General features: G+C 46.6%; 1 protein-coding gene across 3 annotated transcripts in view; it reads left to right on the top strand.

Moving 5' to 3' along the window:
* Positions 1-13162: 13162 nt before the first annotated feature.
* Positions 13163-19201, top strand: part of agbl1 (AGBL carboxypeptidase 1) — a 253692-nt gene continuing 247653 nt past the window's right edge. The window contains exon 1 of one of the 3 annotated variants that reach the window (XM_078241330.1): positions 13163-13472. In XM_078241330.1, coding sequence (XP_078097456.1) covers positions 13416-13472 — 57 coding nt within the window. In that variant the 5' untranslated portion in view covers positions 13163-13415. The remainder of the gene's footprint in view (positions 13473-19201) is intronic. The other 2 variants (XM_078241331.1, XM_078241332.1) reach the window with 2 other exon arrangements.

Here is a 19201-nt window from a genome sequence, read left to right as displayed (position 1 = left end):
ACAACCAACCAGGTATTAAAGATACAGACAATGTGAGTGGAGGGAGCATTAAGCACAGGTTAAAGAGATGTGTATTGTCTCCAGACGGGACAGCCAGTGAAATTCTGCAAGTCCAGGAGGCAAGCTGTGAGGGTTACTGATAGTGTGACATAAACCCAACATCCTGGTTTAGGCCGTCCTCATGTGTTCGGAACTTGGCTATCAGTTTCTGCTCAGCGACTCTGCGCTGTCGTGTGTCGTGAAGGCCGCCTTGGAGAACGCTTACCTGAAGATCAGAGGCTGAATGCCCGTGACTGCTGAAGTGCTCCCCCACAGGAAGAGAACAGTCTTGCCTGGTGATTGTCGAGCGGTGTTCATTCATCCGTTGTCATAGCGTCTGCATGGTTTCCCCAATGTACCATGCCTCGGGACATCCTTTCCTGCAGCGTATCAGGTAGACAATGTTGGCCGAGTTGCAAGAGTAGGTACCGTGTACCTGGTAGATGGTGTTCTCATGTGAGATAATGGCATCCGTGTCAATGATCCGGCACATCTTGCAGAGGCTGCTGTGGCAGGGTTGTGTGGTGTCGTGGTCACTGTTCTCCTGAAGGCTGGGTAGTTTGCTGCGGACAATGGTCTGTTTGAGGTTGTGCGGTTGTTTGAAGGCAAGAAGTGGGGGTGTGGGGATGGCCTTGGCGAGATGTTTGGCTTCATCAATGACATGTTGAAGGCTCCGGAGGAGATGCTGTAGCTTCTCCGCTCCGGGGAAGTACTGGACGACGAAGGGGACTCTGTCCACCGTGTCCCGTGTTTGTCTTCTGAGGCGGTCGGTGCGGTTTTTCGCTGTGGCGTGTCGGAACTGTCGATCGATGAGTCGAGCGCCATATCCTGTTCTTATGAGGGCATCTTTCAGTGTCTGGAGGTGTCTGTTGCGATCCTCCTCATCTGAGCAGATCCTGTGTATATGGAGGGCTTGTCCGTAGGGGATGGCTTCTTTAACGTGTTTAGGGTGGAAGCTGGAGAAGTGGCGCATCGTGAGGTTATCCGTAGGCTTGCGGTACAGTGAGGTGCATGTGAGGTACAGTGAGGCATCTCCACATCAAGAATATCTCAGCAGGGATGTGGCCAGCCTGTCTCTACCTTTGCAGAAACCACTGGAGTGAGACCATTTAGGAGCAGTTGGAAAAGGAATATTGAAGCATTGTAGTTGAACAAGGTGGGTGTTGTTACACAATGTCAGATTGCTAAATTCCTGTTTTATTTTTGAACCACATAAATGGTATTTGTTTGCACAACTTCCAAGAGTTGCCATTTTTGGTCACTTCCTGCTGACAAGTGGCCTTTTTGCTTGTGATGAATGGCAAGACAGGGATTAACGTTGAGCAATGGGAGGTGATAAAAGGGAGGCTTGGTTGTTTGCAGGATTGTTCTGTGCTGGAGGAAGGGTGAGTATGGGTGAAAGTAGCCTTTGCATGTGGCTATCAGATAGGTGGACTGATGGAACGAAGTGATCCATGCGATGAAGAGGGCATCCCAGGCAAAAATGTGCACCACTGCTGGTTAATTGCCCACTTCACATTCTGCCTCCTCCACTGAATCATCTGAAGAGGCGCTGTGCTCCGCATCTCCTGTAGGTCCAAACTTCACCGCTGTGCCATGTTGCAGAGTGCAGCACGCCACCACCATTCTACCCCCATTCCAGTCCCCAGAACTTGATCCATTATTGTTTCCTTCCTCACTGGACTGGAACTCAAGTAATCAAACAATTTCTCTTGATGTGATTTGATTTATTATTGTCACATGTATTGGTATATGTGAAAAGTATTGTTTCTTGCGCGCTATACAGACAAAACATACCATTCATAGTGAAGGAAAGGAGAGCGTGCAGAATATTGTGTTACAGTCATAGCTAGGATGCAGAGAAAGATCAACTCAATGCGAGGTAGGTCCACTCAAAAGTTTGATGGCAGCAGGGAAGAAGCTGTTCTTGAGTCGGTTGGTGTGTGTCTTCAGACTTTTGTATCTTTTTTCCGACGGAAGAAGGTGGAAGAGAGAATGTCCGGGGTGCGTGGGGTCCTTAATTATGCTGGCTGCTTTTCCAAAGTATAGACAGTGTCAATGGATGGGAGGCTGGTTTGCGTGATGGTCTGGTCTTCGTTCACGACCCTTTGTAGTTTCTTGTGGTCTTGGGCAGAGCAGGAGCCATATCAACCTGTGATACAATCAGAAAGAATGCTTTCTATGGTGCATCTGTAAATGTCAGTGAGAATCATAGTGGACATGTCAAATTTCCTTGGTCTTCTAAGAAAGTAAAGGCATTGGTGGGCTTTCTTAACTATAATGTCAGCGTGGGGATCCAGGACAGACTGTTGGTGACCGTTGATGCATTTCAGGAATTGCTCCCTCTCATTGCTTGGTCTGGATTATCACAATTAAAGTCTCTCATTATCACTGCTCTATAAGAATACAACCGACGGGAGCAAGAGTGGATCATTTGACTCCTCAGGCCTACTCTGCCACTCAGTAGGATACGGCTGATCTGATTGTGACTTTAACTCCATCTCCCTATCTGCTGCCCATGACCCTGGACTGCTTTGTAGATTAGAACATAAGAAATAGGAGCTTGAGTCTTTCTGCATCTTTGTACAAGTTGCCTACAACTTTGTTCCCTTCTCTCCTTCCCCCTATTTACTATCCTGTAATATCCTATAATATACACCCAGCAGCGCTGCTCCTTAATTCTAACCAAATGAGGGTGGTGGAGTCAGTTCCATCGAGGTACTCAAAAGGGAATTGGATTACTACCTGTAAAGAGAAGAATGTGCAAGGTTACGGGGATAAGGCAGGGGAATGGGATTGGATAGAGTGCTATTTCAGGGAGCCAGTGCAGACTCGATGGGCCAAATGACCTCCTTCTACACTGTAACGTTTCTGTGATCCTGTGAAATGGATTCTTTGAACCTTCAAGTACATTGTTTCTTTCTAGTGCCTGTAATTATTGATTAATAGCCCATATCCCTCCTTTTCTTCATTCCCGAGCCTTGCTGAATGCATTACAGACAGGAATATTAAGTGGGCATTTCTCCCCTTGTTCGAGCCAGCTCTGTGGTTTGCCATTATGTTATTAAATCCCTGAAGTTACTTGTGTCTGCTGTTCAACAGCATTATTCATCACGTATAAGAGCATACATACCAATAAGGAGCAGGAGTAGGCCACTCGGCCCCTCGAGCCTGCTCCGCCATTCAATAAGGTCATGGCTGATCCGATTGTAAACTCAACCCCACATTCCTGCCTACCCCTGATAACATTTCACCCCCTTGTCAGTCAAGAATCTCTCTAGCTCTGCCTCAAAAATATTCGAAGACTCTGCCCCCACTGCCTTTTGAGGAAAAGAGTCCCAGGGACTCACAGCTCGCTGAGAGAAAATATTTATCATCTTTGTCTTAAATGAGCAAACCCATATTTGTAAACAATGACCCCCTGGTTCTAGATTCTCCAATAAGAGGAAACATCCTCTCCACATCCACCCTGTCATAGAATCCAACAGTGTAGAAGGAGGCCATTTGGCCCGTCGAGTCTGCATCGACCACAATCCCACCCATGGCCGATCCCGATAGCCCCATGCATTTACTCTAGTTAGTCCCCCTGACAATTTAGCATGGCCAATCCACCTAACCCGCACATCTTTGGAGTGTGGGAGGAAACTAGGAGCACCCGGAGGAAACCCACGCAGACACGGGGAGAATGTGCAAACTCCACACAGACAGTGACCAAACTCGGGAATTGAAGCCGGGTTCCTGGTGCTGTGAGGCAGCAGTGATAACCACCCAATACACCTCAGGATCTTAACGCTTTTGAACAGGTTGCCTCTTACTCTTCTAAACTCTAGTGGATACAAATCTAACCTCTCCAAACTTTCCTCAGAAGACAACCCATCCATTCCTGGAATTAGTCTAATTTAGTACTGAATAAATGTCATCACACCAACAAAATCAGAGGGCATTCTGGGTAGGTTTTATGTTAATATGCAACAATACAGCTTACGTCCCAGCCAGCCCAAGCTTACTGAGGGGAGGTGATAGCCTAGTGGTGTTATCACTGGACTATTAATCCAGAAACTCAGCTAATTTTCTGGGGACCCAGGTTCAAATCCCACCACGGAAGATGATGGAATTTGAATTCAATAAAAAATATCTGGAATTAAGAACCTACTGATGACTGTGAAACCATTGTTGATTGTGGGAAAAACCCATCTAGTTCACTAATGCACTTGAGGGAAGGAAATCTGCCATCCTTATCTGGTCTGGTCTACATGTGACTCCAGAGCCACAGCAATATGGCTGACTCCCAACTAGGGGTGGGCAATAAATGCTGGCCAGCCAGCGATGCCTACGCCCCACGAGTAAATAAAAAAAACTGATACCAATTCACACAGAGGGCGCAATTTTCCTGTTCCACTCACTCTGGAGACACATGTAGGCCAGACCAGGTAAGGACGGCAGATTTCCTTCCCTAAAATACCAGGTTTCCCATCAGGGGCAAACCAGATGGGTTTTTCCAACAATCAACAATGGTTTCATGGTCATCAGTAGATTCTTATTTCCAAATATTTTTTATTGAATTCAAATTCCACCATCTGTTGTGGTGTGATTCGAACCAGGGTTCCCAGAACTTTAGCTGAATTTCTGGACTGATAGGCAAGTGATAATACCACTAGGCCATCACCTCCCTTCAGTAAGCTTGGGCTGGCTGGGAAGTAAGCTGTATTGTAGCGGGCGGGACACAGACCATGCCGTTGATCTCGGGCAGGATCTTCCGGTCTTGGGGCGAGCGTGACCGGAAATTCCAGCCTGGAATTTTTTACAAGCTGTTCTAACACTCAGAGAGTCCACATCAGTGTTTAGATTTTTGAAAAAGTCCTGTTCTGCACATGAGCATGAAGGTTTTGGCTGTGTCACCATTTGCGATGGATTTGCTGTTGCTTGCCTCCCAGTGACGTTGAAATTCTGCAATGAATTCCATTTGTCTCAATCCTGACCTGCTTCATTGCAAATCAATACGGAGCAATTCTTAGTTAATGACACATCTATAGAGAGAGCAAAAGAAGAAATGATTTACCATCTTGTTGACATTTAAAATTTCAACTTTTGGTTCATATATTTTGATTCACAAATTGAGTCCCAATTCAGTCGATGTGCCAATTAGCTTGAAAAAGTTACTGAACTAACAGCTGGTGTCGGATCCAACTTGTTCATTATTTTAGCTTTCAAATACACTTGAGCTTAATAACTCATCGAGTTGGCTTCCCTGAAAATAAATAAGTTAGAGTGTCGATTTAAAATCAAATGAAAAACCCAACTGGGGCTCCAGTGAGTTGCATGGAGTTGGATGTTGTAAGACTCTATTAAAACATGATGTGGAGATGCCGGCGTTGGACTGGGGTGGGCCCAGTAAGAAGTCTCACAACACCAGGTTAAAAGCCAACAGGTTTATTTGGAATCATGAGCTTTCGGAGCGCTGCTCCTTTATCAGCTGCGTGAAGAGGTAGGTTTCACAAACATGGCATACATAGACAAAGACTCAATTGCAAGATAATGGTTGGATTGCAAGTTATTAAAATAATGCGGTGTTTCGGATGTGTAGGATTTAATAGCAGCTTCATTGCTTGGATTATGTTATTAAGTTAAATGTGAGAAAGGTTCCAAAGTGCAAAATGCCTCTCGAGGAAATGCCTCTTCGCTTTGTGTCTCACCAACATATCAAGACTGAGACTCATAAACCAGAACGGTGACTCACGTCTGGGAGAAAGTGGAACAAAAACAGAAAATGCTGGAAAACCTCAGCAGGTCTGTCAGCATCTGTGGAGAGAGAATAGAGCCAATGTTTCGAGTCTAGATGACCCTTTGTCAGAGCTGAGAAATTCTGTCAGAGAGAAGAGCAGTGCTTCTTCAGGGAAGGCATTCCTGGAAGGAAAGTGACAGTGAGTTAAGTGGGTTTGGTAAGTGGGGTTGGCAGATTAAATGAGGGGAATGGCTTGCCCCCATTTGGTTGTGCTGGGATATAATCAATTGCCTCCCTTAAAGAGGTGATACCACTTGAAATTTCAACCTGGGGTTTGTATAATCAACTGTAGGTCAAACCGACATAATTTTAGGTGGCTCCATGGTGCAATGGATAGCGCATTGGACTTCTAGTTGATTGCAAAGACATTCAGAGGTTCTGGGTTTGAGTTCCTGCGGAGTTGCTGCCTTACTTTGGGGCGGCATGCTGGCATAGGTGTTAGCTCTGCTGCCTCACAATGCCAGAGACCCGGGTTCAATTCCGGCCTTGGGTGACTGTCTGTGTGGAGTTTGCACATTCTCCCCATGTCTGCATGGGTTTCCTCCGGGTGCTCTGATTTCCTCCCACAGTCCAAAGATGTGCAGGTTACGTGGATTGACCATGCTAAATTGTCCCTTAGTGTCTCAAGGCGTGTAGGGGGATTAAATACGTTGGGTTACGAAGATAGGGGCTGGGTCAGATGGTCTGTCGGAGGGTCGGTGCAAACTTGGTGGGCAGAATGGCCTCCTGCTGCACTGTAGGGATTCAATGATTCTATTCTATGAATTAGAATTTAGGCCAATTGTATGAACATATCAAAAACAGAAAATGCTGGAAAACCTCTGCGGGTCGGACAGCATCTGTGGTGAGAGAATAGAACTAACGTTTCGATTCTGGATAACCCTTTGTCATAGGGGTCTTCTCCAGCATACTTCCCCAGTAGAAATGTATGCCTTTGTTAGGGAGCATTGCTGTTAGGCACTTATACTGAGAACGATTTGGGATCAATTGAAATCTCATAGGCAGATGAATGAGAAACAAGCTAAAGCACTTCACTCACATTATATGCCATTTCATAACTCCCTATCCTGTCATAAAGCTATATCCGTCCATCTGCACTAAGATTAATCCCTTGTAAAGATCATAGTACAGATGGAATGCATTTCAGTGCTGTCCACTTTTACATCATGTCTAAACAAGACTTTAATTCACCATTACCACATACCTAGAAAAGGTTAAGTAATATTATCTCTTTTGCAAGCTTATATTGCCTTTGAAAGTGATTGTGGTATTTTTGAACTAACGCAGAATGATGAGACCATTGAGTTGCAGGGTTTAACATTCATGGCTGATATTACTGGTCTCTTCTAATGCATGTGTGCAAATGTTATCTTTATTTCTTCTGTCTCCACTTCTTGGCTGAGTGCTTCATTCGGCTGCAGGTGTTTATACCAGATCAAGGTCTCCGATCTGACCATGAGGAATATAATGAGCTGGTGTATCTGGTCCAGCTCTATTACACATTGGGATCAGTAATGCAGTCCAGGCACAATATCCTTCATCAGTCGCTGCCCCTACATGTCCTTAAATAAGCTGACCTCACACGACAAGGTGGAATTTATTTAAATATTTTTTAGACTTGTAACATGCTGAGGGTTCAGGGCCAGTAAAGGAGAGCTTCCTAATAATCAGGAGACCATTATGTTGCTTTTTTCTTTATTTTTAAAAATTGTTCACTGGATGTGGGCAGCTCTGACTATGCCAACATTTGTTGCCCATCCCTAAGTTGCCCTTAAGTAGATGCTGGTGACCCACCTTCTTGAACCGGTGCAGCCCATGTGCTGTAGGTACACCCACAGTGCTATTAGAGAGGGAGTTCCAAGATTTTATTAAGCTTTTTAATTAGTGTCACAAGTAGGCTTACATTAACACTGCAACGAAGTTACTGAGAAAATATCCCAGTCCCACATTCTGGCACCTGTTTGGGTACACTGCGGGAGAATTTAGCATGGCCAATGCACCTAAACAGGACATCTTTCGGACCGTGGGGCACCCGTAGGAAACCCACACAGACGCTGGAAAAAGATACTGGCTCCACACAGACGGTGACCCAAGCTGGATCCCGGGTGCTGAGAGGCAGCAGTGCTAACCATTGTGCCACCAGAACCCAGTAACAGTGAAGGGACAGTGACCAAGTTCCAGGTCAGAGCAGCGTGTGGGTTGGAGGGGACCTTACAAATAACAGTGTTCCCGATCATCTGTGCTGCCCTCGCCCTTCTAGTTGTAGGCCCTTTCTGGGGACCCTTTTTTTACTGGCATGCCTGCCCCGAAATCGGGGCAGGTGAGGCTCACCGAACGGCATTCTCCATTGGCCTCAGACACGATCTTACAAGCCTCGGGTGGGCGTGCCGGTAAAATTCCAGCCATAGAGTCATAGAACAATGCAGCACAGAAACAGGCCCTTCGGCCCAAGTGGTCCATACCAACCCTGGTGCCCTCCCAGCTAGTTCCAATTGCCTGCGTTTGGCCCAGATCCCTCTAACCCTTCCCCATCTATGTACTTATCCAAATGCTTTTTAAATATTGTTATCGTACCTGTGTCAACCACTTTCTCTGGCAGCTCATTCCATACACGCACCACCCTCTGCATGAAGAAGTTGCCCCTCAGGTCTCTTTTAAATCATTCCCCTTACACCTTAAACCTATGCCTTCTAGTTTTCAATTCCCCTACCCTGGGAAAAAGACAATGTGTGTTCATCCTATCAATGCTCCTCATAGAATCTATAGAATCCCTACAGTGCAGAAGGAGGCCATTTGGCCCATTGAGTCTGCACCTACCACAATCCCACCCAGACCCTATCCCTGTAACCCCACATATTTCCTCTACAAACCCCTGACACTAGGGTTAATTTAGCATGGCCAATCAACCTAACCTGCACCTGTTTGGATTTCATACACCTTAATAAGGTCACCTCTCATTCTCCAACTTTCCAAGGAATTAGATCCTGGGTTTCCTCCGGTTGCTCCAGCTTCCGCCCACAGTCCAAAGATGTGCAGGTTAGGTGGATTGACCATGCTAAATTGCCTCTTAGTGTCCCAAGATGTTCAGGTTATGTTAATTGGCCATGGGAAATGCATGGGGTTATGGAGGGAAGAGGGCCTGTCAGAGAATTGGTATAGACTAGGTGGGCCAAATGGCCCCCTTCTGATTTGGTTTGATTTGAGTTATTATTGTCACATGTATTGGCATATAGTGAAAAGTATTGTTTCTTGCGCGCTGTACAGACAAAGCATACTGTTCATAGAGAAGGAAAGGAGAGAGTGCAGAATGTAGTGTGACAGCCATAGCTAGAGAAAGATCAACTTAATGCGAGGTAGGTCCATTCAAAAGCCTGATGGCAGCAGGGAAGAAGCTGTTCTTGAGTCAGTTGTTACGTGACCTCAGATGTTTGTACCTTTTCTGTAGGGATTCTATAAATAACTATCACCCGTTTCTCTTAATCTTAACATAGTAATTGACAAACTTTAACAGTGTAACAATCAGTGAGTATAAAAGATCCTATGCCACTACTTCGAAGAAGAGCAAAGGACTTAACTCTGTGTTTATCCATCAATCAACATCATAAATAAAAAACAGATTACCTCATCATTTTTAATTTGCTGTTTGTGGGAGCTAGTCGTGCACTGACTGACTTTTACACTTCTTACAAGTGACTGTACTTCATTGGTTGTACAATACTTTGAAGCATCCGGGCACTACAATAATAAAAGCCTTTATTCCTTTGAGAGCCACAGCCGTGGTTAAGTGTCATTCCACCAGGGAAACCTCAGATGGGGAGGGCTCGGGAGAGTAGGTATGGGAGAGGAGTTTTGTCACGGGACCTGTCACTGCTTAAGCGAACCAGCAGTGCCATGTTTGAGTACAATGAAAGATTTAAAAATGGAATTGCTTCCCCTGGGGTGGGTTTACTGGTGAGATGCCCGGGTGAGCACTGTTTAGTTCCATTAGGAGCGGCTCTCTGCCTGGTACATGGATACAGTAAGAAGTCTCCCAACACCAGGTTAAAATCCAACAGGTTTATTTGGAATCATGAGCTTTTGGAGCACTGCTCCTTCATCAGGTGGGTGGATGACTACTCTTGCTCCTCATTGTATGATGCCATCTTGGCAACTCCATTCAGCCTTGCATATAACAAATGGTCTCATTTCTTCAGAAACTGGCTCATTGGTCTAAGCTGTAAGCATCTTATGTCACACTTTGGACAGAGGTGGAGCCTGACTGGTCCAGTATTTGATTTGCTTCACTGAGACTGGCAACGTGTCCAACAAATTCAACGCCATTACAATTTCCTGTGGTTCTGAAGCAGCTGTAACACTTTCTTGTAAAGGTAGGCTGCTAAGTGCATTCACATTCGCTATGTGCGTTCCAGGTTGGTGCTTGAACTTCAGCCTCAAGTGATTGTATGTGTGGAGTTTGCACATTTTCCCTGTGTCTGCGTGGGTTTCCTCCGGGTGCTCTAGTTTCCTCCCACAGTTCAACCTTTTGCAAGTTAGGTGGATTGGCCATGTTAAATTGCCCCTTGATGTTAGGAGGATTAGCAGGGTAAATATATGGGGTTACGGGGATAGGGCGTGGGTGGGATTGTCACCAATGCAGGCTCAATGGGCAAAATGGCCTCCTTCTGCACTGTAGGGGTTCTATGGCTTTATGAATCAGCCAAATTGAGAGAATAACTGGGGAATCTTCCAGTGGACCTTCAGATTCCATAGAAACGTAGAAAATAGAAGCAGGTGTAGGCCATTTGGCCCTTTGAGCCTGCTCCGCCATTCATTGCGATCATGGCTGATCAGCAAACTCAATAGCCTGATCCTGCCTTCCCCCCATTTCCTTTGATCCCCTTAGCACCAAGAGCAACATCTAATTTCTTCTTGAAATCACAGAATGTTTTGGCCTCTGTGGTAGTGAGTTCCACAGCTTCACCACTCTCTGGGTGAAGAAATTTCTCCTCACCTCAGCCCTGAAAGGTTTACCCCTGATCCTCAAACTATGACCCCTAGTTCTGGACTCCCCCACCATCAGGAACATTCTTTCTGAATCTACCCTGTCTACTCCTGTTAGAATTTTATAAGTTTCTATCCTGCCATCCGAGGAATCAGCCTGGTAAACCTTCACTGCACTCCCTCTATAGCAAGGACATCCTTCCTCAGATAAGTTTCCACAGGTGATGGGAGGCAGTTTAACTACATGGAGGTGGCAGGCAGTGGGGGGATGTCTGTGCTCCAGGCTGGCCGAGAAGCCTTTCTTGCCAGCGTGCAGGAGCAACCACAGGGTGTGGTGTACAGGGTTTTCCAATTCCCTCCCAACATAGTGGTGACCTGCTTACTGCATCTATTTTTTAATTAAAGATATTAAAGAGTTGTAGCGCAGCGGCCGCCATCTTGAAGTGCCTCTCTGTTCCTTATCGTCCATTGCATACGGTGGCTCATATCGAGGTGGAAGGCCTTTGATTGGCCTTCGAGAATCCGCCTGCCACCCTTAATTGGGCAGTATCTGGCCCTGGTTAATTGGCTTGGGGGAAAATCACAGGTGAGTGCCTGTTCACCCCCAGGGACAGATTCGCAACCTGGAAATAGTCCCGACCTTGGTCTCCCACACCCCCCGAGGGATAATCCAGCTTCCCCTTCATCCCCAGTTGCAACAGGTAGTCTTCTCCTGTCATCCTCACAGGCGTTAATCCCTCAGCAATTGCCAGTAAGAGCAACTTTGTGGTGAGATGTATCACCGCGGTACCTGACTGCTTAATTTCCCAACAAGAGAACATCGGGGCGATTTTGCCATTTTGATTCTAAGTGCTGAATCTGGGCACAATTCAGATCCGACTTGAAAACCTGTTCTCAGGCGCTCCCATACGCACTTAGCCTGAAAAAGAAATCGCGAGTCTGAATCGCGCTGTGGGCGGAGCTTATCGCGCCCGAAACACTGCTGCTCCGATCAGAGCCTTCAACCGCGCATGCGCAGTAAAACAAAATTGAGAAACACTCCCCTGTCACATTGCTCCCGGGCCACAAAAAGCAGATAAAGCGGCCTGGGAGTGATGGCCCCCACAGACATCGCCCCGCCCCCACAACATAACTGTCCCCCTTATCCACCCACCCCCCCCCGCTACCCAGACTGATCATGACCCCCTACCTTCCTCCCCCCCCCATCAATCACCCGCAGAGTGGCAGCGGACCCCCCATACTCCAGCTTCCCCGCTGCCCCTCCCCCCACCAGAGAACCACCTGGCCTTCCTCCTTCCCCCTCCACCAGAGAACCATCTGGCCTCCCTCCCCCCACTGCCACCCCACCAGAGATACATCTGACCCGCCTCCTCCTCCCTCTCCCCACCAGAGAATGATCTGGCCTGCCTCCCTCCTCCCCTCCACCACCGATCTGAGTCAGAGAGCCACCGGAAGCTCTGAACTTACCTCCTCAGAAGCTGGAGCGCCTGAATCGGACTTTTATCAAGCATGTCTGTTTCGCGTCGAATCTGGATGGGAGAACGCGGTGGCAAAGGGAGAAATGCAGGTAAGTTTGGGCGTCCAGATCATGAAGTCAATTTAAATGCATGCAAATGCATTTAAAATGACATTGCGCCCATTTTGGGCACAGTTCCGATCGCGGCCATTTTTGGGCCTTGTTAAGTGGGAATCTGCACGGATGTGGGCACGGATTGCGCTATTCGCCTCAAGCCCGACTTTATCACATTTTCACGTCCGAAAACGGGCGCAACGGAATGGTAAAATCGCCCCCATTGTTTAAACTTCAAAATGACTTTATTGATTGTGAAACTCCATTGCAGCCAATGGAATCAAATATCAAATGTTGGGTGTAACAGGTGACTGATCTGATGCTGCTGGTTTGATGCCAATTTTCCACCCTGCCCTGTTTAGTGGCCGCTAGTATTTCTGTAATTCCTTCTTGTTTCTGCTGTTCCACAATTTCATTTAAGGATCTTTAAGCACTTAGTACACTCTGCATTTTGGATTGACAGTAACTATCCTCCTGCAGTGTCAATGCATCTGTTGCTTGTTCCAGACTTGGGACGTGAGAGTGGAGGAGGGAGAAAGGGCGGGGGGTGGGGGGAGCGAGGGGTTAAAAAAGGGTGTAAGTAACTTTGACATTAGTTCTGCCTAAAGACAACATTGCAGAGCATGTTGTGTCTAATTACACTTGGAGACAGGGATGGAAAAGTGTAGACACTGTTTCCCTTGGGATTGATAAACAGCTCAGCTGGGAATGCGGCGAGGTTGCCAGATCAGCTTTCCTGTCCCTCTCCTGTTTCTTGGTGGGGGCAGTCCTCACACTGCCGCTGGCCGGTTAGTGCGCGGCGCTTCGCGACTCTGTGCTCAGCACTCATCAAAATTTTTTTGCATCAGAAAATTGATATCCCCCTTTGTGCCAAAGACAAGTGATGTCAACCTCTGATCCCCCCACAAAAGCAACTGCCCAGTCTTCTCCGAGAGAGAGAGAGGGAGTGTGTGAGAGAGAGAGGGAGTGAAAGCTCTGTGCTTGTTCTGACATCTGAAATATTTTTACTTTCTCTCTCTCCCTTGGTTACAGATCACAGCAGAGATGACTTCTGCTTCAGGGAATGCAACAGGGTTGGAAGTTCTCCTTTCAACACTCAAGGTAAGACGCCTTTTCTCATCTCTATCCCTTTTGTGTTCAGATTTATAGATCCTGGGCTGAATTTGTCAATTGCTTCACATTTCTGAAGGATTTAGATTGTCCTAAACTAATGAGTTAGGAATTTGTCAACTGGTTCAAAGTGAAGCTACACATTGAATCGTGGAATCCCTACAGTGCAGAAAGAGGCCATTCAGCCCATTGAGCCTGCATCGGCAACAACCCACCCAGGCCCTATCCACGTAGCCCCAAGTATTTACCCTGCTAGTCCCCCTGACAATAAGGGGCAGTTTAGCAATAAGGGGCAGTTGAGCAATCAACTAACCTGCACAAGTTTGGACTGGGGGAGAAAACCAGAGCATTCGGAGGAAACCCACGCAGACACGGGGAGAATGTGCAAACTCCACACGACAGTCACCTGAGGCTGGAATTGAACCTGGGTCCCTGGCATTGTGAGGCAGCAGTGCTAACCACTGTGCCACCGTGCCACCCACTGAATTTAAAAAAAAATTATTTCAATGTGAGAGTGTTTGCATATGCTCTAATCATTTTGGGATGAGATAGCCGCAGATGTCTACAGATGACGCATCTTCGAAACAGAATAAAGTAGTTAGAAATTGTTCAAAATTATTATTCTTTGATCAGAAATAGAGGACATTCCTGGCCCCAATCTTCACTGAGCAACATGGCATTGTTCAACTTGCTGGAAAAATTATAATTGCAAATGTCTCTAAAATGGCACTCACTTCTTCAAATCAAGTTGTTGCTGGAAGAAACAATCGATCAGTTACTGTTGCTTATTTTCTGCTGACTGAGGGAAGAGTTTAAAAGACTTTATGGCAAATGTTGTAATGAATAATGGTGTTAATCTATACTGTGTCAGGTCACCAATTACATTCGCGTCCTGATTTTTAATGCTCTGGAGGCTGTTGCGTTATACTGGCCATTGTGTAAACTGGACAAATCACATTTATAAATCGCCTTATAGAACATAGAACAGTACAGCACATAACAGGCCCTTCGGCCCACGATGTTGTGCCGAGCTTTGTCTGAAACCCAGATCAAGCTATTTCCTCCCTATCATCCCGAAGTACTCCATGTGCCTATCCAATAGCTTCTTAAATGTTCCTAAAGTTTCTGACTCCACTATCCCTGCATGCAGTCCATTCCACACCCCAACCACTCTCGGAGTAAAAAACCTACCATGGACATCCTTCCTATATCTCCCACCATGAACCCTATAGTTATGCCCCCTAGTTACGCTCCATTCACCCGAGGAAATAGTCTTTGAACGTTCACTCTATCTATCCCCTCATCATCTTATAAACCTCTATCAAGTCTCCTCTCAACCTCCTCTGCTCCAAAGAGAAAAGCCCAAGTTCCCTCAACCTTTCCTCATAAGACCTACCCTCCAAACCAGGCAGCATCCTGGTAAATCTCCTTTGCACTCTTTCCAGTGTCTCCACATCCTTCTTGTAGTGAGGTGACCAGAACTGCACACAATATTCCAAATGTGGTCTCACCAAGGTCCTGTACAGTTGCAGCATAACCCCACGGCTCTTAAACTCAAACCCCCTGTTAATGAACGCCAACACACTATAGGCCTTCTTCACGGCTCTATCCACTTGAGTGGCAACCTTCAGAGATCTATGGATATGAACCCCAAGGTCTCTCTGTTCCTCCACATTCTTCAGAACCCTACCTTTGACCCTGTAATCCACATTTAAATTTGTCCTACCAAAATGAATCACCTCGCATTTGTCAGGGTTAAACTCCATTTGCCATTTTTCAGCCCAGCTCTGCATCCTATCTATATCTCTTTGCAGCCTACAACAGCCCTCCACCTCATCCACTACTCCACCAATCTTGGTGTCACCAGCAAATTTACTGATCCACCCTTCAGCCCCCTCCTCCAAGTCATTTATAAAAATTACAAATAGCAGAGGACCAAGCACTGATCTCTGTGGCACTCCGCTGGTAACCGGTTTCCAGTCCGAAAATTTTCCACCCACCACCACCCTCTGTCTTCTGTTAGATAGCCAGTTACCTATCCAATCGGCCAAACTTCCCTCTATCCCACACATCCTTACTTTCTTCATAAGCCGACCGTGGGGGACTTTATCAACATTGGGGACTGTACATAGGAAATGAAGAAGGCTATTTAATCCTTCAATCCTGTTCCACCATTTCATCAAATCATGGCTAATGTGTACCTCAGCCCCATTAACCATCTCATCACTAGAGATAGACAGCATAGGTCTCTAGGGCGGTACGGTGGCACAGTGGTTAGCACTGCTGCCTCACAGCGCCAGGGACCCAGGTTCAATTCCGGCCTCAGGACACTGTCTGTGTGGAGTTTGCACATTCTCCCCTTGTCTGCGTGGGTTTCTGCCAGGTGCTCCGGTTTCCCCCCACAGTCCAAAGATGTGTGGGTTAGGTTGATTGGCCATGCTAAATTGGCCCTCAGAGTCAGAGGAATTAGCAGGGTAAATGAGTGGGGTGACAGGAGTTGGGGACCTAGGTGGGATTGTGATCAGTACAGACTCGATGGGCCAAATGGCCTCATTCTGCACTGTAGGCATTCTAAGATTTGTCCCCTTCACCTAACAAAAATCAATTGGTCCATCGTCCACAGACATTTGGGGGAGCGAATTCTATATTTTCCACAATCCACTTTGTGAGAAAGGCTTCCTAATTTCACTAACTTTAGGGTGATGGTGGTGTTGTGGTAATGTCACTGGGCTGGAAAGCCTAAAGTCCAGGCTAATGGTCTGGGGACATGGGTTCAAATCCCAGCATGGTAGCTGGTGGAATTTAAATTCAGTAAAAAAAAGCATCTGGAATTGAAAGCTAGGACAGAATGATACAGGGAGGGATGAATGGCTTTCATCTCCCGCCCCCCCCCACCACCCCAATACGCACAGTGGGCTTGGAGTCGACAGAGGCCAACCTACCCCGTAGCTGTACATTGCTGTGGGCAGACTTGACAGGGCCAGTGTGGGACTTGCACCTCTCACTTGGGAGGAAGTCCTACCCTCGAGCCAATCAGATTGACCAGTAGCTCCATCAGTCTTGGCAGCATCAAGACCGCGTCAGTGGCCACTGCCGGAACTGCAGGAGAAGAAGGATGAAGGCCCATAGATTCCCAGAGCAGCTAGGTCAGGGTCTTGGGCAGGAGGCTTTGGGCAGGCCAGTGAGGAGGTGGGTTTAAGGTTGCAGGTGGGTAGGAAGAATGCGGTGGTTCAATCTTAGAGTGGCCACCCCACCCCTCCCCACTTCCCCTCCACTAATCAGCAAAAGGGCCCCCGAAATTCAAACCACCTTGCATACCTCACAGGGAGGTGATGGCTTAGTGGTATTGCTGCTAGACTATTAATCCAGAAACTCAGCTAATGTTCTGGGGACCCGGGTTCGAATCTCATCATGGCAGATGGTGGAATTTGAATTTGATTTTTAAAAAATCAGGAATTAAGAATCTACTGATGACCGTGAAATCATTGTCGATTGTCGGAAAAACCCATCTGGTTCACTAATGTCCTTTAGGGAAGGAAATCTGCCATCCTTACCTGGCCTGGCCTACATGTGACTCCAGAGCCACAGCAATGTGGTTGACTCTCAACTGCTCTTGGGCAACTTGGGATGGGCAATAAATGCTGGCCAGCCAGCGACGCCTATGTCCCACAAATGAATAATGAAAAAAAGTACTAATGTCCTTTAGGGAAGGAAATCTGCCACCCTTACCAGGTCTGGCCTACATGTGACTCCAGACCCACAGCCATGTGTTGACTCTTAACTGTTCTCAAGAGATGGGGAACGGAAATGTTGGCCATGCCAGTAACTTCCACGTCCCAAAAAGGAATAAAACAACCTTAAGAATGAGCATGACCAAAGATGATGGCAACATGAGGTGTGGGTAGAATAATTTGAATAATATATTTGTAAATTTCCTGTGCCATTTTCATGATAAAGCTGAACAATTAAGGCAGCTGGTTGGTGATTGGCCATAAAATGGAAGTTAATGGCAGAAAAGGTGGGGATATTATAGGGTCATACAGCTCAGGAAAGGCCCTTCAGCCCATCAAATCTGTACCCGCAATAACTACAGCGAAAGGCGCACTAATCCCATTTTCCTGGACTTGTTCCATATCCTTGAATGTTCTGATGTTTCAAGTGCTCATCCAAATATTTTTTAAAGGTTGGAAGGTTTCCAGTCTCCACTTTATTTAAGTTGTGGAGAGAAAACAAAATATTTGAAGTAGAAAATGGACATTGAGTAAATGGGTAGACACAGAAAGGAAAGGAGAAGAAGAGGGAATAATTACATTGAAAACTGAGTAGGATTTGTGCTTACCTCTGCACTCAACAAAATTATTACTGGAGGCAAAGGTCACAGTGGTTTAAGAAACATTAAAAAAAAAAAATCCACAGGTTGTGGTAACATGTAAAGGTCAACAAGGGGCGTTGAGTTGAAAGGCAAAGACGGGCAGAAAAAGCCATGGAAAGAATCCGCGAGAGGCTTGAAATATTATTTAGGGGCGGCACGGTGGCACAATGGTTAGCACTGCTGCCTCACAGCTCCAGGGACCCGGGTTCAATTCTAGCCTCAGGTCACTGTCTATGTGGAGTTTGTACATTCTCCCCGTGTCTGCGTGGGTTTCCTCCGGGTGCCTTGTTTTCCTCCCACTGTCCAAAAGACGTGAGGGTTAGGTTGATTGGCCATACTAAATTTCCCCTTGGTGTCAGGGGGATTAGGAAGATAAAATATATGGGGTTACAGGGATAGGACCTGGGTGGGATTGTAGTTGGTGCAGGCTCGATGGGCCAAATGGCCTCCTTCTGCACTGTAGATTCTATGATCTACAGGAGGTTGCAAAGCACAGCAGGACTACCAGACAAGCAACAAAGGGCAACGAAAGCAAAATTATGGAGATACTAGAAATCTGAAATAAAAATAGAAAGTGCTGGAAAGACTCAGCAGGTCTGGCAGTGTCAGTGGAAAGAGAAGCATGAGTTAATGTTTCTGGTCCACATTGCTCTTCTTCAGAGCTCTGCGTTTTTCCGGCACCTCTTTTTTATATAAGCCACAGAGGTTACTGGGCAACCTTGTGAAGTACAAATACCAGCAGGAGAGACTGTGAAGAAAGTGCATTGCCAGGAGCAATAATGGTCAGAGTGGTGGCTAGCAGAGGAAAGCTAAAGTGGGAAGCCAAGAAAGACCTCTGGCATAAATGAGGATCGGGCAATATTTGTGGCTGGCCTTGGAAGGAGCATGGCTTTATGGACCACATGGTCAAAATCTGATGAAACTGGAGAAACAATGGCTGGACGTCTTGTAAAGGGAAAATGTAAATGTATTAAAAAAGAACTTGCAAGAAGTAAATTAGTTTCTGTCACCCCAAAAATGCAAACAATAAAAGATTGTGAATCTTGATTCTAAACGCTTCACTACGGCATGGTGGCACAATGGTTAGCACTGCTGCCTCACAGCGCCAGGGACTCAGGTTTGATTCCCAGCTTGGGTCACTGTCTGTTGCGGTGTCTGCATGTTCTCCCCGTGTCTGCGTGGGTTTCCTCCGGGTGCTCCAGTTTCCTCCCACAGTCCAACGATGTGCGGGCGAGGTGGATTGGCCATGTTAAATTACCCATTAGATCCTGATTTTACCAGCACGGCTGTCCCGAAATCGGGGCGGGTGAGGCTCGCAGAACGGCATTCCCCATTTGCCTCTGGCGTG

Source organism: Mustelus asterias, chromosome 24, assembly GCF_964213995.1.
Source record: "Mustelus asterias chromosome 24, sMusAst1.hap1.1, whole genome shotgun sequence".
In the NCBI taxonomy this organism is placed as follows: Eukaryota; Metazoa; Chordata; class Chondrichthyes; order Carcharhiniformes; family Triakidae; genus Mustelus; species Mustelus asterias.
This window is presented reverse-complemented; position numbering and strand designations above follow the sequence as displayed.